The sequence below is a fragment of the Penicillium chermesinum genome (assembly GCF_028974085.1).
Source record: "Penicillium chermesinum strain IBT 19713 chromosome Unknown utg000003l:1.0-5111272.0:1.0-5115320.0, whole genome shotgun sequence".
Taxonomy (NCBI): domain Eukaryota; kingdom Fungi; phylum Ascomycota; class Eurotiomycetes; order Eurotiales; family Aspergillaceae; genus Penicillium; species Penicillium chermesinum.
In genome coordinates this window covers 3,131,713-3,153,322 of record NW_026695313.1, presented here as the reverse complement: position 1 = coordinate 3,153,322, position 21,610 = coordinate 3,131,713, and the positions used below count along the sequence as shown (strand labels likewise).

The following is a 21,610-nucleotide window of genomic DNA, read 5'->3' as shown; positions in this document are numbered from 1 at the left end:
AAGGAAAGTCGATTCCTGGAATGGAGGGCTCGGACTACGGGTCTGATGGGTTTAGCTCCTATAGCCAACGTTGTGCATTGAACTCAGGCCAATGGAACAATCCGCCCAAGCAAATGGTCGGATATCAGCAGTTTAGACCCGCCTCAGTAATCGCGTAAACTATAAGTCGCTGATGAAGGCCAGAAGCTATGTAAGTTTACGTTGGAAGTGCGATGTATAGGGTAAATGGGGCATCACCCCAAAGTTTTGCATAATGTCCAGTTCTAGCACGGTCCCCAGTATAGCTTTCTCTCAAACAAATGGATATATTTCCAACCAAAGAACGGATATCGTGAACCGTAGTTCGCCACCAAGGCAGCTTTTTTCTATCAGGTTCTTCGAGGCCTTTCTGGTATGTCTCATCCGTCATGTGTAATGACTGCTGACCAGCTTCCAACGTCGTGTTCCCACATTCATTTTGCGCTTACCGAATTGTCGAAAGGTTTCAGGGTAGAAATCTCTAGTGCTGAAGACCAAAGGACTTTGTGAGGCAGCTATCTCTCCTGCATAAGTGTGTGCGCTGCCGGTTCCGGCTCAAGACGAAGTCACTAGTGATGTCGCCGTAACAACGATGTTTGGCGTCGATTGGCCTGTTGGAACAGATTATCCTCTTGCATACTTGTCTAGCTGGACTTCTGGGCAGACCTGGCGCTGAAAACAATGAAAGTCGTACCAATTATCTCTGCGACACCCAAAAAGGTCTTAAGGCATAGCCGTTTACAGTAAGAAAGACTGCAGCGGCGAGTATCATTGCATTGGAGGCTCCAACAAGAATAGCAAGAGTAACCCCTGCTTGGTTGTCGAGGACCCCACCACACTAGCTTCAGATACTGAGATGCCTTGTGGAAGGTATACGAATCCCCAGGGGACTCTGCTTATATCACTTAGATATAAGGGAATTGCTTACAAGCCCTTTTCATGGAAGATGACTGGCTCTTGCGCAACATACACTGTGTATGGCAACGAAACATGCGAGTTAGATGAAAAGGAAGATGCCTATGCGACACATTACAAGTACTCCATTTCTAAAAATGATACAGAAGCTGGGATGACTTTGAAGTGGAGCATGTAATAATTGTCTTGTAGCTCTCTAAGGGTGGTCTTTGTCCATAGGTCATTTGTAGCTCCTTACTAGCCATACTCAAGTGTACCTAGGTACCTAGTGTTACGGATCCACTTGGTTTGAAGGAAATAAGTCAACTACGACTAACCGATCTGTCAAGGATGACACACACGTGACAGGATGTGCCTATCGGTTGACAGGCGGAACCTGTCTCTTGACAGGACCCGAGCCTGTCTCTTGACAGGAAGGACTTGATATATAAGGACACTCATTTGGCAACATGTATTTCGTTCTTCGCGGTCAATCTTGATTTTACAATTTGTTACTTAGAACCACCAAGATTGGAATACGACAACGGTTCATTGTTTTACTTGCCTTGAAGACCAACCCTAACGACGCAGGGGAGATCCATAAGAACCTGACCCCGTCGGCGCCCTCAGCACCACGTCTACTAAGCAAGACCTCCAAGGACTTGAGCATCTAAGGCCTGTTGCCGTGTGTGATCGGTAGGCATTGCAATAGAGTGACGAGACACACTTGGCCTGCAGAGTGACCAAGAGAAGTATACTTTGAGGACACACTCACTGAGACTAGCTAGGAGTGCGTGACATCTAGGTAATGTAGTATTGTATGTGTATTCTAGTCAGTTTGTAGCCGTATTTAGTGCTTGTGTAATGTATTTGTATCTTTGTCTGAATGATTAGTTCTGGTCCTCTTGTCAACGAACAAAGAATTCGATGGTAATCCTCCGTCGAAGTGACATTGGACCCCCTTGATGTGATATCGAACCGACTTGAGTCCGAAGGTGGACCAATTTGGCGCAAACAGAGTGGGGGAAAAAGGACCATTTTGCCTTCATTGGTAGGGGTAGGTTTGGGGCCTAACTTGAGACAGATCCCCTGGCGAATCTCCTTATAAGAGGGGCCAGTCTGTTTTAGCTGAAAGGATAAGCTTTAGTCTTTGTTCAACCGGAGCCCTATTGTCAATTCCCGTCGAATATCATCGTCTTACCTGGTCAACTGGTGACATCTAAATCTGGTCGTTCCCTCACCTCTGTTAGTGTTTCCTGGGAGCGGATCTGTAAGTTCTCCCAGCTCTCATGATAATAAAGCACCAGCTTATTTCCCGAAATCACCAATACGAAGGCGGCCATTTTAGCGCCAAGATAACTACTTTCGGTATCGATTTCACAGGTCCTCATATTCTAGATATAAATATAGTGTTTCAAGGAGATCCGCTAGGGTGGCAGAAAAAGGCAGGAAAAATCGCAGAACTAATAAGGAGACCCACATGCGAAGATTTGCGGAAAACAGTACTGTAAGTAGCTTTTGTGTACCTTGTGTAAAGCCAGAATAAATTTGGTCTAAACTATGTTTCACTAGCGCTCTAGTAGATAGTCCTAGGTTAGGTCTAGGCTTAGTCACTCTGATCTAGACCTCCAGGGCTAGGCCGAGTTGGGTTCGAGGTTGCGATCTTCGACCCAATTTGGGTTTTACGGAAGCCTTCCGGGAGCCCATTTAGTGTGAACGGCCCCCATTTTGGCCCCGCTGTCAATATGACCTGCAGGTCCTACTTTTGAGCCAGCCATCGACAAGGCTTATTTCCCCAAGCGGATCCATCAGATACAATGGAAAGATGGCGTAGTTTACTGCTAGTGACGATTTGACAGACTGAGTGGATGAATGATCTATGCGAAGTGACAGCGAACCTCTTTGTTCTGAATGTAGATCCATATGACTTTTATATAAACAGGCTTCAGGAGGGACTCAGCCTTTATTTAGCTGTTAATACCAGGGGATAAACGTATCTGTATATTTGTCTGATCAAAGGTACGTTTCGCCTAGTTGAATGCCGAGCAGATATCAAACACATAACTACTAACTGTCCCTAAGATCGACTACCTTATCATGGAACCACTCCCTTTTAATCCTTTTGATTAATCGACGACAATGTCATTAGATTGCCAAAGTATACATTAGCACAGGAAATACTAGGTCCTATCATACTAACATACCCAGTCAGCTAGGATTAGACATCATAAGCATCTCCAATCAGAGGGCACTGAAGCTTGGCGTGCCCTATATGGTGGGAAAGTTCCCCTTAATTGCGGATTTTGCTACTGAGCCGTTTCAAAGTGACAAGGAATTTCTCGGACCCCAAGAGCCAACTCATGAAAGAAGTTTGTCGTCAGCACATGGCCTCAAGGTAATCGCCACGGAGCGCCGAAAACGGGCCCCTTCCCTTGGGGACCTTGGCAGAGTAGCCTTCTAAAAATCAAATAGAGAAGAAAAGAGCAAGGGCTTATACCCAAAAGTTCCACACGACTAATCCACCTCATAGACAAGCTTGAACCCGCTGACCTCCTTTCTCCGAATCATTTCCAATCCTTCCAGAATGCCGGAAAATCCGCCCGACATGACCTTAGCTGGGTGGTTCTTGAGCTTTCCCTCCAGTAGAAGCTTCTGGGCTCCATAGTAGAGTTCGTCAGCAAAGATTCGCGCATCAGGATCCTCTTCCCGCCCATAGGGGGCCGCCCAGCCACTGCCGCGACCCTTGACGGTAGAGCCCAGGATCCAGTCAGGCTTGACAACCTTGCGAGTGGCCTGCGCCTCGGGGTACGGGTCCAGCGCCGTGTAGCGGCCGCCCGCGCGGCCAATAGCTTCGTAGCACAGCTTCATCGATGAATCGACGGTTATGCAGTCGAGGGCGTAGGCCAGGGCATTCTTGGTGTAAGACCTGATGTCCTTGGCGCAGTCGGCGGACCGGTAGTTAAACACTTTCTCGGCCCCATAGGAGAGGACCAGCTCCTCGTGCGATGGCGAGCTGGTGGCAATGGGCCGGAAGCCCGCCAGCTTGAGCAGCTGTAGGGCCATGGTGCCCGTCGAGGTGCTACCGCCGTTGACAAGGACGTAGGGCGGGTTGGTGGCCGAGTTGGGTGCGGTCAATGACCCAGGCAGCTTCATGGAGCGAAAGAGGGCAATGCCTGCAGAGGAAAGCGAGGTGCCCATGCAAGCGGCATCAGTGAAGGAAATATCATCCGGCAGACGCAGGGCCTGGGTGGCCACGGTCGAGGCGTACTGGCAGAAGCCGCCGCCGCTAGGTCTCTTACGGTCCATGCTGTCTGCGGTGCCCAGTACCCGGTCCCCCACTTTGAGGTCTTGCCTGGTAACACCGGTGCCAATGGCCACGATGACGCCGGCAAAGTCAAAGCCTAGAATGGCGTTGGGCACAGCGAAGCCCTTGGCCATCTTGGAGTCGACGGGGTTGAGGGCTAGAGCGGCCGTCTTGACCAGCACGGAATCCGGCTCCAGGTCAATGACGGGAACTTGTTGTGAGATGCAAAGAGTGCCCTCGTCATCAATAGCGATGATCGCGGTCTGCGTCTTGGGGATGGTGGCGACCATTGCAAAGGACAACAGTGGTGACCTTGCTGCTATTAACTCGCCAGGCCAAGAAGAAAAATAAAAGAATTATCGGGAATGACAACGGGGAGGAAGAAGTATGGGAATGATCTGTAGTCGTCTTAAACCGGCGACAGTATTGAACTTGTACGTATTGTCTTGATAACAACAATATCGATATGTCCTTTCACGCGGGAGTTGTTGACTTCCAGATCTATCTATATACACGGGGCAATCTCATATTAATGTGGCTTTGGGCGGGCTGAGATAGGAAACAGCACAATTTCTCTCTTCAGGAGATTGGCTGGAAAGATGACCATCGTCGTCCTATTCGGCCATTGCGCCCGGGTCACTTTACTCAGGACAAACCGGTCCACATTCCCACTGTGGTAGTTTATGAGATGGCCGCACGTCTCGGCAAGGAAAAGCATGAGGGTGTTATCTCAAAGAAAAAGCCAAAATGCTAGAGCGGAATATATGGCCAAAAGCGAAATAGTTGTGTGGGAAGTTCGTTGGCTCCGGAGGTCGTACGCATGAGAATCACATTTAGATGCCACTTGGTTGAGGCTTACACTGATGACATGCAGATGGCAATCCATCGCGGCGGGAAATAGATCCATATTAGGTATTGGGGAAAGGTCAGGGGCGAAAAATAAGTGGTGGGTAGTGGATGGACTGCAGGCGTTCAAGGCGCCTAATCCCGACGCATGATTGAGTTTATTATCAGCACTTGTAAACGCCTCAGCCCCGTAGGGTTTCGGGCCCGAAAATCTAGTAGGTTACAGACGTATGCACGTGTATGCTCCTTATTGCCGGGGATGCTAATAACCTTGAGTTTCTTCCGAAAACCTGCCCTGGCAGTGACGGTTTCGCGGTGTGGCAATGGCACAGCTCGGATCTACCCGCAACGCTTAATCGCACATACCGGATTGCCTAGCCTCGTTGGTACGACTGGGGAAGTTGACAATCCTACCGCAGCCACGTGGTTTCTTCCGCCCCCACCGAGCTCGCTAAACGAAGATAGGTGGGGCCCCCACTTAGCTGCATTGGTGGAGACGGAGCTACGGATATCGGAATAATAGATCTATGGATACATTCTCATCTAGTTCCTGAGCCGGGATACCACCTCCGCAATCGAAGGGTCCCCACCGAAGCTCAAGACCTCACCTCAAGGCGAGTCCTTCAGGCAAGCCCTTCAGGCGAGCCGTCTGACATTTGTGAGGGCGAGCTTATGGGTTCGCTGGTTGGAGACCTGATCTGTAGCCGGCAGGTATAAAACATGAAGGCTATCCTTCATGGCATCTCAAGCTAGTCCGTCGATCTTGACCATCAGTGCTTGCGACTGCTTCAAATGCTGTCTGATCCGATACCTGCACCTAGATTTATCAAGTCTTTGACTCCAGTCTAGCTACTCGAACATCTTCAATCCCATTCTTTTCCATTCATCAGACAAGTCAAGCAACATACACACCAAACCTGCACCCCTATTTTGCGTCACCACCTCCGTCTAAATGTCTTCTCCACACAACGAGCCCATTGCCATTGTTGGCACTGCTTGTCGCTTCCCTGGGGATGCCACATCTCCTTCCAAGCTATGGGAGCTGCTCAAAGCGCCCCGAGAGGTGGCCCGGCCCATCGACCGATTCGCCGCCTCAAGCTTCTACCACCATAACGGCCATTACCACGGTGCTAGTAATGTCCGCGATGCTTACCTTCTTTCCGAAGACCCCCGCTACTTCGATGCCCAATTCTTTAACATTCCCCCTGGTGAGGCCGAATCCATCGACCCCCAGCAGCGCACCGTCCTCGAGACTGTGTACGAAGCCATTGAATCCTCTGGCCTGGTGCTAGAGGACCTGCGCGGCTCAGATACGGCCGTCTACGTCGGTGTCATGTGTGATGACTACGGCAACATCTGCTACGTCGATCAGGAGGCGATCCCCACTTACGCCGCTACCGGCACTGCCCGTAGCATTCTGTCCAATCGTGTCTCTTTCACCTTCGACTGGCGGGGTCCGTCAATGACCATTGATACGGCCTGCTCGTCGTCCCTGGTTGCTATTCACCAGGCTGTTCAGGTTTTGCGTAGCGGAAACTCCAACGTCGCTGTGGCAGCCGGTGCCAACTTGATTTTCAGCCCAAGTATGTGCCTCCTACCGATCCCTCTTGCGATAATAATACTTTGAAAACTCTCCTAATACTTGACCAAAAGATATGTTTATCGCCGAGTCGAACCTGAACATGCTTTCCCCCACGGGGAAGTCCCAGATGTGGGACGCCAACGCTAACGGGTACGCCCGTGGTGAGGGTATCGCTGCTGTCATCATGAAGCGTCTCTCCGACGCAATCCGCGACGGTGACCATATTGAGTGCATCATTCGCGAGACGGGCTGCAATCAGGACGGTCACACTCCCGGAATCACCATGCCCAGCCAGGAGGCGCAGACCAGTCTGATCCAGGCCACCTACCGTCGTGCCGGCTTGGACCTGAGCAAGCCCGAGGACCGCCCCCAGTACTTTGAAGCTCATGGCACTGGGACCAAAGCTGGCGATGGCGTTGAGTCCAAGGCCATATACCACGCCTTTTTCCCTGATGGTCACGCTACTGACGAGAGTCTGTGGGTTGGCTCCATAAAAACCATCATTGGCCATACCGAGGGTACCGCCGGTATTGCCGGTGTCATGAAGGCCTCCCTTGCCATCCAGAATAAGACCATCCCACCAAACTTGCATTTCAAGACCATCAACTCGGATATTGCCCCGTATTACGGCAAGCTGCAAATCGCCAAGACGGCGCAGGACTGGCCGGCGCTGCCCGCTGGCGCGGTTCGCCGTGCCTCTATCAACTCCTTCGGTTTCGGCGGCACCAATGCGCACGCCATTATTGAGGCCTATGAGCCCGAGGGCTCTCACACAAAGGCTGAGACTACGCCCAAGGCTGTTATTCCCTTGCCGTTCACCTTTTCCGCCACATCGGAGAAGACTCTCACTAACCTCATGACCAAGTACCTAGAGTACCTGACTGAGAACCCCGATACCAATCTGAACAGTCTGGCCTTCACCCTGCACGAGCGCCGTTCCACCTTTGCGTACCGCAGCTACATTGCTGGCCAATCTGTCAAGGAGATCCTACCCAAGCTACAGAACGCTATTGAGGAACAGCAGTCTGGCAACTCGGCTAGCATCTCCCGCGGTATTTCGGCCAAGAAGCACCTGCTCGGTGTCTTCACTGGCCAGGGTGCCCAGTGGGCGACTATGGGTCGTGAGCTGATCCGCGCCTCCAAGCTCGCCCAGGACATCATTGGCAGGCTCGAGCAGTCCCTCGCCGAACTTCCTGCCCCTGATCGCCCGTCCTGGTCTATCATGGAGCAGCTGATGGCTGACCCGGCCCAGTCTCGCATTACTGAGGGTGAGCTGTCCCAGCCGCTGTGCACTGCCGTCCAGGTGGTTCTGGTCGAGGTGCTTAAAATGGCCGGCATCACTTTCGATGTCGTCGTCGGCCACTCCAGTGGTGAGATTGGCGCCGCGTACGCCGCCGGATTCTTCAATGCCACTGATGCTATCCGCATTGCCTTCTACCGTGGTCGCTACGCCTTCATGGCGAAGGGCCCTGAGGGCCAGAAGGGTGGGATGTTGGCTGTTGGTACTACTCTTGAGGATGCTCGCGAGCTTGTCGAGCTTCCCGCCTTTGAGGGTCGCATCTCCGTCGCCGCATACAATTCCGACGCCAGCGTCACCCTCTCCGGTGACCTCGACGCCATCGAGGAAGTCAAAGAGATCTTGGACGATGAGCGGGTCTTCAACCGTCAGCTGAAGGTTGACACTGCGTACCACTCACACCACATGGTCCCCTGCTCCACCAAGTATTACAAGGCTCTCAACGACTGCAAGGTTCAGATCCTCAAGCCCTCTGGTGAGACCAAATGGTACTCGTCTGTGTACGATGGCAAGCTCATGGAGCCTTGCGAGGAGCTCAAGCACACTTACTGGGTTGAAAATATGGTTAACATTGTCCTGTTTGCTACGTCGCTCAGGTCTGCTCTCAACAATGCCATACCTCAGCCCACCCAAGTCATTGAAGTCGGTCCCCATGCAGCCCTCAAGGGTCCTGCCTCCAGCGTTATTGAGGAGGTGGTCAAGGCTGCGCTGCCGTATACCGGCACCCTTGCTCGTGGCCAGCACGATGTCAATGCCGTGGCATCTACGCTCGGCTATCTCTGGGGTCGGTTTGGCCGCAGCTCGGCCGACTGGAAAGGTTACTCGCAGGTCTTCTCAAGCATTCCTACCAATCTCCGGGAGCTGCCTAGCTACCCCTGGAATCATGACCGTCTTTTCTGGTATGAGGCTCGCAAGTCGCGTGTCAACCGTCTGCGTCAGGAACCCGCTCACGTCCTGCTCGGTACACGCACCGATTCCATCAACGAGCGCGAGTACCGCTGGCGCAACTACATCAGCTTGGGGGAGGTCCCGTGGCTCTCCGGTCACAGCATTCAGGGCCAGGCCTTGTTCCCTGCTGCTGGTTTCCTCGTGATGGCTGTTGAGGCTGCTCGCGTTGTCGGTCGTGACCAGGCCATCCATGCCATTGAGCTACAGAACTCCAAGATCCACCGTGCCCTGGCTATCAACGAGGACAAGGGTATCGAGACCCTCTTCACCTTGTCCAATATCACTACTGTCCAAATGGGTGCAGAGGCCTCTACTGTCACTGCCAACTTCTCTTGCGATGCCTGCCTCCAGAAGGGTTCTGATATCTTCACTTCCATCGCCAGTGGTAAGCTCATCATGAGCCTTGGAACTCCCTCTTCCTCAACTCTGGCTGAGTACCCCAAGGAGGCTGGCCTCGGGATGCTGGACATCGACTGTGAGGAGTTTTACACCTACCTCGCCTCTATCGGCTACAACTACGCCGACCTCTTCAAAGGCATCACCTCCATGAGCCGGTGCTGCGACTTGGCTCAGGGTGAGATTTTCACCTCTACCGCCAGCCAGAGCGGCCCGATGGACGACTTCCTGCTGCACCCGTCCACTCTTGATGTTGCTTTCCAAGCCATCTTTGCCGCCATCAGTTACCCTGGGGACGGTGCACTGTGGGCTCTGCACATCCCCACCACTATCCGCCGCATCGTCATTAACCCTGTCATCTGTCCGATGAACGGCGGTCTGGACGAAAAGGTTCGTTTCTCGGCTACCTCTAACCGCGCTGATGACGGTACTTTCTCTGGCAGTGTCGACATTTTCCCCGTCCATAGCGATCATTCACTGTGCCAGATTGAGGGAATGGAGGTCAGCCCTGTAACTCCCCCTACGGCCAAGGACGATCGCCATATGTTTGGCCACACCAGCCGCTGGCTCTGTACTCCTGATGCCGAGGCCGCAACCAAACCCGTCTCAATCACCACCAAGCAGGCGCAGGAGCTCCAGCTCCTCGACAGCCTCGCGCTCCAGGAGCTCCAGAAGATGGCTACCTCTAATAGCTCGGAGCACGTCAATGTGCGCACCTGGGCCCGGAGTGCTCTGAAAGTTGCTGGCACCGACGCTTCTACTGAGCAGATTGACAGCTCTACCATCACTGTTGACAAAGCATCTGCTGCTAATTTTGCTGTCCTCAAGGCCCTTGGTTCTGGTGATTCCGGTTTACTGAATAAGTTCTACGCCTCGGCATTTGGTGCTGCTGAGGCTCGCAGCTCTTTGATCTCGCTGGTCCACCAGATTTCCCGTCGCTACCCTCACATGCATATCATGGAGCTCAACGCCGGCAATGGTGCCGCTACCAAGCCTCTCCTGGAGACTATCGGTGCCTTGTGCTCTGCCTACACCGTCACTGACTCGACTGACGAGCACTTCGCAGCCCTTGATAAGGAGCATGGTGATGGCATTTTCACCAAAACCCTTGACTTGGACCAGGACCTCGAGGAGCAGGGTTTCACTGCCGCCAGCCTCGATCTTATCATCGCCCCTGTCGGTCTCCACAATGTGCAGGACCGTGCTCAGGCCATCCAGAAGCTGCGCTGGCTTACCAGGCCTGGTGGTTTCCTGTTTGTCCAGCATATTACCAACGCCAGTGCTCCCCACGTCGGCTTGACCGTGGCCAGCTTGACGTCGCAGGCTGAAGTTCCTGCGCTGTCTGAATACGATGTTCTGCTTCAGGGCGCCGGCTTCTCCGGCATCGACTCTGTCACTCAGGACTCTGTCAGCCCCTTCAGCGTCTTCGTGTCTCAGGCTGTTGACGCTCAAATCAACGCCATCCGTGCTCCTCTGACTGCCGGTATCAAGATCACCATTGACCAGATCCTCCTCATTGGTGGCCGCCGCTTCCAGACATCTCGCCTGGTGAACAACATCAAGAAAGCTCTCGCCCAGTACTGCGGCAATATCACGTCGATCCAGAGCATGCGCGAGTTCAAGTCGTCCATGCTGGCGTCTAGGCCTCTTGTGCTTTCGCTCACCGAGCTCGATGAGCCCTTCTTCAAGGATCTGACCGATCAGAAGTACAAGGCCCTACAGACTCTGTTTCTCCGTTCGCGTTACATTGTCTGGGTCACTCGAGGTGCTAATGGCGATGATCCTTACGCCAACGTCATGAAGGGTATTGCCCGCTGCTTGCTGATTGAGATTCCTCACGTTCACTGCCAGATGTTCAACATTGAGGGCAAGATCAAGATTGACCAGCACTCCACCATTCTGGCCGAGCAGCTGCTGCGCCTGCACATTGTCGATAGTTGGAAGAACAAGGTACCCACATACAGCGCCTTGTGGACCTCGGAGCGTGAGCTGATGCTTGCTGATGACAAGCTCTATATTACTCGCTATGACTCCGAGGCCGAGCTCAATGCCCACTACAACGTCTTGCGCCGTCGTGTTGTGGCAAATATCTCCACCGCTGACCGCGTTGTTGCCATCACTGCAGACAATATGCTCCAGCAGTTCCGCCTCAATCCCCAGGCCTCCATTGGTGCAAAGGAGGCTATGGTCTCGATCACCGTCGAGAAGTCTCTGTCTACTGCTTTCAAGGTTGGCGATCTCGGCTACTTCTACCTCAGCATCGGAACCAAGAAGGAGACTAGCGAGACTGTCCTCGCCCTGACTGATCAGCACCAGTCTCTTCTCACCGTTCCAGAATCTCGCCTCCTGGCCGTCAATGTCGCCGCCAGTGATCGTCGTACCCTGCTCGTTTCTGTCGGTGCTACGCTCCTTGCCTCGGATCTCCTCGAGAAGTCCACTGCCAGCGACAGACTTGTGTTCCACGAGGCCCCCATCGTCCTGGCCGAGCTTCTCCGCGAAAAGGCCCTCATGACCGGTGCCCATGTCATCTTCACTACCACCGACAAGGATGCCACTGGCTACTGGCAACACGTCCACGATTACACTCCCACTCGCGAGCTGAGCAAGCTGGTGCAGGCCAACACGAGCCTATTTGTCAACTTTTCTCCCGCCAGCGAGGGCAGCGAGGTTATCAGACGCCTTAAGGCCCAGCTTCCGTTGCGCGCTCGCCGCCGTGCTCTCTCAGATTACCTCCCTTCGCAGTCCATCCTCTACTCTGACACGACAGAGGATCAACTCGCCAAGGCCCTCAAGGAAGCCCATGAGAAGGTTATCTCTGAAGCCTCGTCGGTTGCCTTTGGCCAGGTTGCCAATACCTTTGTGCAGCAACTTGCCGCTAACCAGACTCTCGGTAAGCCATTGAGCACCATTGATTGGACTGACCCTACTCCTTTCCCTGCCAATTTGACTCTTGCGATGGATGAGGTGCGCTTCCGCTCTGACCGCACCTACTTCTTCGTTGGTATGACTGGCAGCTTGGGTTTGTCCACCTGCGAGTTCATGATGGAGCGCGGCGCCAGGCACTTTGCCCTCTCTTCCCGTCGCCCCAACATCGACCAGCGCTGGCTGGACAAGGTTAAGACCAGTTTTGGTGCCTCGGTCAAGGCGTACCCGCTGGACATCACCAGTCGCGAGAGCCTGCAAGACGTGTACAAGAAGATCTGCGCAAACCAGCCCCCGGTCGCGGGTGTGGCCAACGCTGCCCTCATTATGCGCGATGGTCTCTTCATGGAGTCCGACGCGACCACAATGAACGAGGCTCTGGGCCCCAAGATCGACGGTACCATCTATCTGGATGAGCTGTTTGCCAAAGTTGATCTCGACTTTTTCATCCTCTTCTCTTCCCTGGTGTACATCACTGGGAACATTGGCCAGACCTCCTACGCTGCCGGTAATGGATTCATGGTCAGCTTGGCCCACCAGCGTCGCCAGCGCGGCCAGTGCGCCAGTGTCATGAATCTGGGTGGTATTAACGGTATCGGCTACATCACCCGTACCGATCACAACATTCTCAACCGGCTGGACGTCATGGGCTATGGTATCATGTCCGAGCTCGACTATAAGTACTTATTTGCCGAAGCAGTCATGGCCAGTCCTCCCGACTCCGGCCGCGACCCCGAGGTCTCTGCTGGTCTCAGGTTTGTCAACCTCAAGACCGACAAGAACCCGCCCAAGTGGTCGGAGGACCCCAAGTTCAGCCACTACATCATTGACAAGAGCACTCGTGAGGGTGGTGAAAAGGGCGCTGAGGGCGCCCTGTCGACAAAGGCCCAGCTGCAGGAGGCTGCCACCGACAAGGACGCCTTCAACATCATTCTGACGGCGATACAGGCAATGCTTCACAAAAAGCTCGACCTGCCACCCTCGGAGAGCGTCCTGTCTGATGTTGCCATTGTCGAGATGGGTGTCGACTCTCTCGTTGCCGTCGACATGCGCTCTTGGTTCAGTAGCGAGTTTGATCACGACATTCCTATCATCAAGATCTTGGGTGGTGCAACTCTTGCTGACCTTGTCAATGACACTGTTGCGAACCTGTCAATATCTATTGCCCCCAACTTGGGCGGCGGCGGCGCTGCGGAGGAGGAATCCAAGGTCGAGACACCTACTGAGGCTGCCACCGCTGCACCCTCCGATGATGAGCCTATCTTTTCTGATGATGAAGACCCTGCCACCACCGACACTGATGAGGCCTCTATCACTAGCAAGTCTATCGCCGACGAGAAGGTGGAGACTGATGCTGCTTCTGCTGCGCTTAGTGTGGTTCGTCCCGATTTTGCCCACGTCCTGAAGATGAGCCACGGCTGCTCTCGCTTCTGGTTCCTCCGCCAGTACCTCGAGGATGCCAGCTGCTTCAACATCATTGTCCGCACTCGTCTGATCGGTGAAGTTGACGTGGCTCGCATGAAAGAGGCCGTCCGTAAGGTCGGTGCCCGTCATGAGGCTCTGCGCACCGCCTACTACGCCGACGAGGAGGGCGAGCCCATGATGGGTGTCATGCTCGACTCCAAGCTCCGGCTCGAGGTCAGCAATATTACCCACGAGAGAGAGGCCGAAAAGGCGCACAAGGATGTGTCTAAGTACAATTTTGACATCGAGAATGGCGAGGTCATCCGCGTACAACTGCTGACTCTCAGCCCCCGCGAGCACCACCTCATCTTCGCCGTCCACCACATTGCCATGGATGGATTCTCTTTCAACCTCATGATCCGCGACATAACCATGCTCTACCAGGGCAAGCCCGTGCCCCAGATTGCCTCGCAGTTCACTGACCTGGCTATCCAGCAGCGCAAGAACATTGAGAGCGGCCGCCTGCAGGACGATATTGCCTTCTGGAAGAAAAGCTATACCAAGCTGCCCGACCCTCTCCCTCTCTTCCCTTTTCCGGGGGTCGGGACTCGTCTCCCGCAGACCAAGTACGAACACGAGGAGGTTCAGATGGTGCTCGACGCGGCGATTGCGCAGAACATCCGCACCCTCTGTCGCCAGAACCGCTGCACCACTTTCCATTTCTTCCTCGCGACCTTCCGCCTCTTCCTCACCCGCTGGCTCGAGGTTGACGACCTGTGCATTGGTATCGCCGATGCCAACCGCAAGGACATCAAGACCTTGGCCACCGTCGGTTTCCTGCTGAACCTGATCCCTCTGCGCTTCGGCGGCCTCACGGGCGAAGAGACCTTATCCACCCTGCTCAATACAGCCAAGCAGACCTCATATTCTGCGCTCAACCACTCTGCCGTGCCCTTCGACCTGCTGCTGCAGAAGCTCGAGGTGCCGCGATCCTCCCACAGCCCCATATTCCAGGCTTTCCTCGACTACCGTCAGCTCGCGGTGAAGACGCCTCCCATGCTCGAGTCTCAGAATGAGGGCGAGAGCAATTTCGGTGCCACTGCATACGACGTCGTCCTCGACGTCACTGACGACTCCTCCTCGCACATCACAATCAAATGGCAGACGCAGAAGTCGCTTTACAACTACCGCCACACCCAGGCCATGATGGACAGCTACATGCACCTGCTGCATCACTGTGCCAATGGTCCCGCCGGTCCTATCACCTCCGCTCCCCTCTACAGGGACGAGCATGTCATGGCTGCCATTAAGGCTGGACGTGGTAAGTATCAGATGGACTGTCCACTATTCCTACTACTACTGGATCCAATTAACAGGATTGTCTTTGTCTCTATATAGGTGCCGAGATTGACAACCAGTGGCCCGAGACCCTGTCCCTCAAGGTCGACCAAGTCTCTGCCCAATTCCCCAACGATATTGCCCTGCGCGACGGCCTCGGCGACTCCATGACCTATAAAGCCATGGATCGTACCGTCGACCAGATCTCCGAGGGCCTCGTCCAGGTCGGTATCCAGCCCGGTGACAAGGTCTGTGTGTTCCAGCAGCCCTCGGCCATGTGGATCTGTTCCTTGCTCGCGATCTGGCGCAGCGGTGCCGTCTACGTGCCTCTTGACCCTCGCAACGGCCTGAACCGTCTGGCGGCCACATGCGGTGTTATCGAGCCCAGCTCTTTGCTCTGCGACAGCTCCACTGCCGCCGATGTCGCCCAGCTTGCTCTCCCCCCCAGCACCAGCACCATCAAAATTGACCAGGTCCGGAAGGCCAATGAATCTCCCGCTCGCCGTCCCAACTTGTCCAAGGGTGACTCGTCTGCCATTATCGTCTCCAGCAGTGGTTCTACTGGTGTCCCTAAGGGTATCGAGGTCCGCCATCTGAGCTTGCTCAACCTTTTTGAGGGTGACAGCCTGATCTGGAACCTCGGCCGCCCCAATGCCGTTCAGCAGAGCGCCTACAGCTTCGATATCTCTCTTGACCAGATCTTCACTGCTCTCGTCAACGGTGGTACTCTCTATGTCGCTTCCCAGGCCCAGCGTTCTGACCCCCATGCCATGGCTGAGCTCATCGCCGACAACCAGATCACATACACCATGGCCACCCCGTCTGAGTATTCCAATTGGATCAACTACGCCGCTCCCACCTTGTCCAAGGCTACGAGCTGGCGTCGCGCGAACGTTGGTGGTGAAGGCTGGAACGCCACCCTGCGTGACTCCTTTGCCACCCTCAATCTGCCCAGCCTCGAGATCCAGAACTGCTATGGTCCTGCCGAGAACAGCATCTGGTGCACTCGTCATCCCATCGCCTACCCTGCTGAGTCTACTCTGATCCCTGCCGGTCCTGCTCTTCCCAATTATTCCTTCTATATCGTGGACAAGCAGCTCAATGTTGTTCCCACCGGAGTCCAAGGCGAGATCCTCATTGGTGGTGCCGGTACCGCCGTCGGTTACTACAGGCGCACCGACCTGACCAACGAGAAGTTCATTGAGGACAAGAATGCCTCCCCTGCTCATGTTGCCAAGGGCTGGAACCGCGCCTACCGCACTGGCGACAAGGGCTACCTCATGGACGACGGTACCCTCGTTGTGCTGGGCCGCATCACTGGCGACACCCAGATCAAGCTTCGCGGTTACCGTATCGAGCTTGAGGACATCGAGGCCACCATTGTGCGCGCTTCCAACGGCATCCTGTCTCGCGTCGTTGTCCACGTGCGCGGGGAGGGTCAGGAGAGCTATTTGGTCGGCTTTGTCGAGTTTGCTGACGGCTACCCAGCCGACAAGCAGAAGACCTACCTCGCCCAGCTGCTCATCGAAATGCCCCTGCCTCAGTATATGAAGCCCAACATGCTCATCGCCCTTGAATGCATTCCTCTGAACTCTCACGGAAAGGTTGACAGGCTGGCCATTGCTACAATCCCTGTCCACTCCCAGGCCGATGATCCCGAGAGCTCTCACGAGATCACCGACACTGAAAAGGCCCTCTGGGAGCTATGGCGAGAGATTTTGCCCCAGTCCGTCATGGACGGTGTGGTGATCAACGCGAACTACGACTTCTTCCAGCTCGGTGGTAATTCCTTGCTTACTGTTCGCCTCCAGTCTCGCATCCGTGAGGCTTTTGGCGTCGTGGTTCCTCTTCACAAGGTCATCGAGTCCAGCAGGCTTTCTGCTTTGGGTGTCCTCCTCGACAATCTATTGGCTGACTGCGGGATCAACTGGGACCTTGAAACTGCCCTCCCGGATGCAATGCTTGAGATCTCTCCAGCTGATGCCTCCTCCACCCGCAAGAACGTCCAAGCCCTGACAGTCATCCTCACCGGTGCCTCTGGATTCATTGGTCGTCACATCTTGGAGCGCCTCATTGAGGACCCCAAGATTAGCCGCGTCCACTGCATTGCTCATCGTTCCCTGTCTGATGAGTTGCCCCACCGCCAGAAGTTCAACGCCGTTGTCGCCTCTTCTTCGAAGATCTCCGTACACGACGGTGACCTGAGTTCTCGTCGCCTCGGCCTGTCCGAGGCCAACTTCGCCGCCCTCGCCCAGCAAGCCGACATGATCATCCACAGCGGTGCCAATCGGTCTTTCTTCACCACGTACGACCAAGTTCGAGACATCAACGTCCAGTCCACCAAGGAGCTCGCTCTCATGGCTGCCGTTTCCCTACGTGACCACCGTCGCGTCGTGCCCTTCCACTTCCTCTCTGGCAGTGAGGCTGCCACTGTCGAGCCTGCTTCGGACGGTTCCCAGGGCTACGTTGCCTCCAAATGGACCAGCGAGCGCTTCCTCGAGAAGTACGCCAGTCAGCTGCGCCTCCCTGTCCATATCCACCGCCAGCTGCCCGCACCCGAGATTCATGAAGCTCAGGGTGAGAAGCTCGACCAGATCCTCCAGGAGTTCGTAGATATCGCCGCGAATATGGTCGAGCTGCCCGACCCAACCACCTGGGGTGGCCACTACGATCTGATCCCTGCTGACCGTCTGTCTCGTGACATCGTTGGCCACGCCTTCACGGCCCTGGCCTCGACCGACAACCAGATTTCCAGCGACAACGTCAAGCAGTACTCGCACCTGAGCTCTGTTCGCATGGACATTGCGAAGGTTGTCGAGAGACTGGGCTCGCTGCCCGAGTACGCCCAGAGTGACCGGCCCAAGATCCCGGCCCACGTCTGGGTCGGCAAGGCCAAGATTGCCGGCTTCCGTTACCAGTTCAGTACCATGAACATGGTCCTGCAGGATGCGGAGGGCAAGGGCCTCGCTACGCTTTCGCGGTAGAGTGTTGGCCATTCTATCTCGTGTGCTTGTTCTTGGATATAGCTTCACTCATCAGTCACGCGGTTTTTTCCTATGTCTAAAACGCTCATGTTTACATTAGCCTTTGCTTTAGCGATAGAAAGGATCTGATAGGAACCGATTTTCCCCCTTCTGTAGTGATGCCATGGAATGTAATTGCTCGTAAGTTTTACCTTGTTTTCAAGCACAATTTTACTTTTGATGCATAACCTCCGCTAAGGGTCAGAGTAGGCGTAAATTTATCTCATCTTTACCTGGTAGGGACAATTAGCTATAATTTGGCTTCTACATTTCGCGACAGTTGCATTACATGGGATCTGTTTGACGTTGCCAGCGGTCAGTAATCTCTCAACTCAGGCAGTGATAATTTATGTGGTAGGATTTGCATAAAAACTTTACTGGTGCTATATGTTCTGAGCTGTAATCTGTCTAGTCAAGTGTGGATAGTCACAAATATCCGCTGTTTTCCATACATAGAGATTCTGTAGAGGCGACCTAAACTATTCCGAAGTGAAAGTTAACAAGGACCTTGGTAGGCAAAAATTGCGTTAGAAATTCACATCACAAGAGTCTCATTCAGACACATGGAACAATATATATATATATATTTTCGCCCCAGGGCTGGTTTGTTGTGCCCTTTGATGTAGCCACCTCGTCGGAAAATCATCGATACATATACACCGGGCTTCTGTATCTACCCCTGGTAGTCGTAAACGAGTTTTGCTTCAAGTCTCTCGCCATCTTCCTTAGTGACCAGGACCCGCCTGGCGTGGTAGCGAGTGCCGTTGAGGACAATGAAGCCGGCGACCTGCTGGGTCACAATGCCCTTGGATTCGAGCTGCTCGGTCTTGAAGTGCATGACCTCCTCAGTGCCGTCCTCCCACCCCTGACGGAGGTAGTCGTCGTCGAGGTCGGCGAGCTTGCAGATGCGGGAGCGACCGCGGATATTGCCGAGGAGGCCGTGGTGCAGTTCGACGGGCTTCCAGTCGAGGACCCGCTTCTCCTGGGTGACGGGGAGGCCGCCGCTGGGCTTGTTCTCAATGTCGAGCAGGATATTGCCGTTTTCATCCTTCCGCTGATTGATGACCAGAGTGACGCTGGCCATGGCAAGGACCTTGCGGGTCAGCCAGTTGACTCCCTGGGTTTTGAGGATTTCGGCAGAGGACTCGGACAGGTCATTGTTCTTTCGGTTTGATTAGCTTACAGTGACTTGTATGCCATAGGCATGGGAAGTCGGTTATCTCTTACAGCAACCCAAGTACCATTCAGGTCCTGGATGGTCTTGGAGGGGGGCGCAGCCATTGTCCCGAGGTATGAGTGGTCTTGCGGTAGTGTGGAGAGGCAAGAGTGGTGAAGAGAGAATGTGGCCGTGGCGGTCTGATGAGTATGAGTTGATTGTTCGATTGATTGAATGCTCTTTATTTTTTCTGAGATTCTGAAACTTCCAACACGTTGCTCATATACATTTCGTTTATAACACCCGTTCTGTTGGCACTAGGTACGACACATCCCACTTAGAGTACTCAAGTGCGTAGTATGCTGCTTGCGAGTGGGCGGCAGGCAGCCAAAGCTAAGCACCGCGCTATGGAATTCTCCTTTGCCGCGTTGGGCATAGAAAGCCGCCTCGAAGGGCCCCATGCTGGGGGTCAACAGGGGCCAAAGATGGGGTAGCATGGCTGCAAGGATAAGATAGAGGCAAAGTGTCTGCACAGCCGCAGTCATAAGAGTTGCCTCATTTAGGAGCAATGCCCGGGGCTGCAGTAATGAGGCTGGTGAAAGGACAAAGCCACCAGGGCAAAGTTTATCACCTGTACGCTACTAACTCAGATAGGGCAGAGGTGGGGACTAGTGGGGACATGTGGGGACTACAGAGTATGCGGCGACCATATCCCAAAGGGGTATGTAGGATGTTCAGATACACTGCCAGTAGATGCTCTGGCTTTTTTTCTATCCTCGAAACACCGCAAAGATCCTTCCTTTTACCTTCTTCCTAATATCTGATATTCGCTCTCTTGGCCATCGTCATGTACACACAATCCGAGAAACTGCCTATGTATGGGCAAGACGGCATGCACTTACAATCACAATACGACAACGGTGGCTATCAGCCTCAATACGAGCAAGTCCAGTATGGCCCCTCTCAGCCTGGCGGTCCTCAGTACAGACAGCCTCATTACGGGCGGCCACAATATGAACAGCCGTCTTATGGGCAGCTTCAGCCCGGACCTAACCCCATGTTTGGAGGACGACCTACCGACCCCAGATACGACTCACAACCTGGGATGACCACCATGGGAGGGCCACTGCCTCTACCAATTGTGATCCCGCAGCAGCGCCCAGGGTCCCAGGACCGAGGCTTCATGGCCGCCTATGCGCCGTCTCTGGCGTCATGCGGCATCGACCAAAGGTCGTTTCTGCGCTTCATTGATGAGGCTAATACGGCCTTGCAGGGCAATAAGTACCTTTCCGGCGTGCAAATAGTCTCTCTAGGTGTGGGCTTCACTCCCGAAGTCATCGTCATGGGTGTCGCCGCGGCGGTGCAAGCGGGAGCCTGGGTAGCTAACAAGGGCTATGTCAGAGGAAAGTAAGTACAACAAGAAAACTCTCAAGAGCCATGATGCTGATCAGCCCGCGCCGGCTTAGAACCAACAATGTCATGGATAAGTACAACCGTGAGCTCTTCGCACCTCACGGTCTATTCTGCATGATTATGAAATATGAGCCTGAGCTCAAGGAGCCCAAGAATCCCAGCCGTCTCAAGCATCTTGCCTCACTGGCTGTCAATGGCTCGAGCAATGGCGGTGGGAGCGCATGGATGCGCAATCCCGTGTCCGGCGAGTCGCAGGGACCGGGCGGCCTGCTTACGGCCGTCGCACCACTGATCTACATGGACAACCGCCGCGATCACAAACAGTACCTGTCCGAGTCTCCGTCAGAATCCTCCGATTCCAGGAAGAGCGACCCTGCCGGAGGCAAAACTTCCACCAAAGAGAAGGCCAAGAAGGCTTTTGACAGCTTCAGCGACTACCTTGATCGCCGCGCTCGCGCAACGTACGTCAGCGAGAACGGCAACGACGTGCTGAGCGGGCCGGCTGGTCGTGGCTTTAGCAACCGATACCTCGACCCCAATCATCCGGCTGTCAACGGAGGCCTCATCGGTGTGCTTTCGGGGGGCCTGTTGAGTCCTAGCCCGGAGCAGCGTGCGCAGAAGAAGGCCGGCAGAATCGAGGACGAGGAGAAGAGGGTCCTCGACGAGTATAATGACCGAAGAGAGCGCATCTTGAGTGAGCGACGCAGTCGATCCGAGACAGATCGGGAGTTGAGGCGATTGGAGAAAGACTACGAGCCTCGTCTGGAGCAGTTCCGCAAGCAGAGAAGGGAGCTGGAAGGTGGTAAGAGATCCATCAAGAAGGTCAGTCTAACTCATGTTTTGATTCTTCCGGATGACTTGGTGGCTTTTCGTTCTTTCTTTGTTTATTGATGTGTAACTGACCATGGCCTTTTGCAGAACATTCTATATCTGATGATTGTCAACCTGCCTTCAGAGGCCACTCTTGCGGCCGCTTCGTCGAATTTGGAGCAGGAGTATGGGCATAGCGTCATGGCGGAGACGATGCCGCCTCCACCGTACTAGAATTTCTTTCATTATACATTCATAT

General features: G+C 54.2%; 4 protein-coding genes across 4 annotated transcripts; 2 read left to right on the top strand and 2 right to left on the bottom strand.

Annotated features, from left to right (window-relative positions):
* Positions 1–3,426: 3,426 nt before the first annotated feature.
* On the bottom strand, positions 3,427–4,506 carry N7468_004117 (zinc-binding alcohol dehydrogenase family protein; the record flags this gene model as incomplete). The annotated part of the gene is made up of 1 exon (XM_058473414.1): positions 3,427–4,506. The coding sequence occupies one exon, from the start codon at positions 4,504–4,506 to the stop codon at positions 3,427–3,429; it is 1,080 nt and encodes a 359-aa protein (XP_058332417.1).
* A 1,508-nt stretch (positions 4,507–6,014) lies between these two features.
* nrps14 (PKS-NRPS hybrid synthetase psoA) lies at positions 6,015–17,933 on the top strand (the record flags this gene model as incomplete). Its single annotated transcript, XM_058473413.1, has 3 exons — positions 6,015–6,645; positions 6,716–14,932; positions 15,010–17,933. The coding sequence occupies 3 exons, from the start codon at positions 6,015–6,017 to the stop codon at positions 17,931–17,933; spliced, it is 11,772 nt and encodes a 3,923-aa protein (XP_058332416.1).
* A 712-nt stretch (positions 17,934–18,645) lies between these two features.
* On the bottom strand, positions 18,646–19,253 carry N7468_004115 (uncharacterized protein; the record flags this gene model as incomplete). Its single annotated transcript, XM_058473412.1, has 2 exons — positions 18,646–19,134; positions 19,200–19,253. The coding sequence occupies 2 exons, from the start codon at positions 19,251–19,253 to the stop codon at positions 18,646–18,648; spliced, it is 543 nt and encodes a 180-aa protein (XP_058332415.1).
* A 722-nt stretch (positions 19,254–19,975) lies between these two features.
* On the top strand, positions 19,976–21,585 carry N7468_004114 (uncharacterized protein; the record flags this gene model as incomplete). Its single annotated transcript, XM_058473411.1, has 3 exons — positions 19,976–20,535; positions 20,595–21,363; positions 21,460–21,585. 3 exons carry the CDS (start codon positions 19,976–19,978, stop codon positions 21,583–21,585), a joined length of 1,455 nt encoding a protein of 484 aa, XP_058332414.1.
* Between the last annotated feature and the right edge of the window lie 25 nt (positions 21,586–21,610).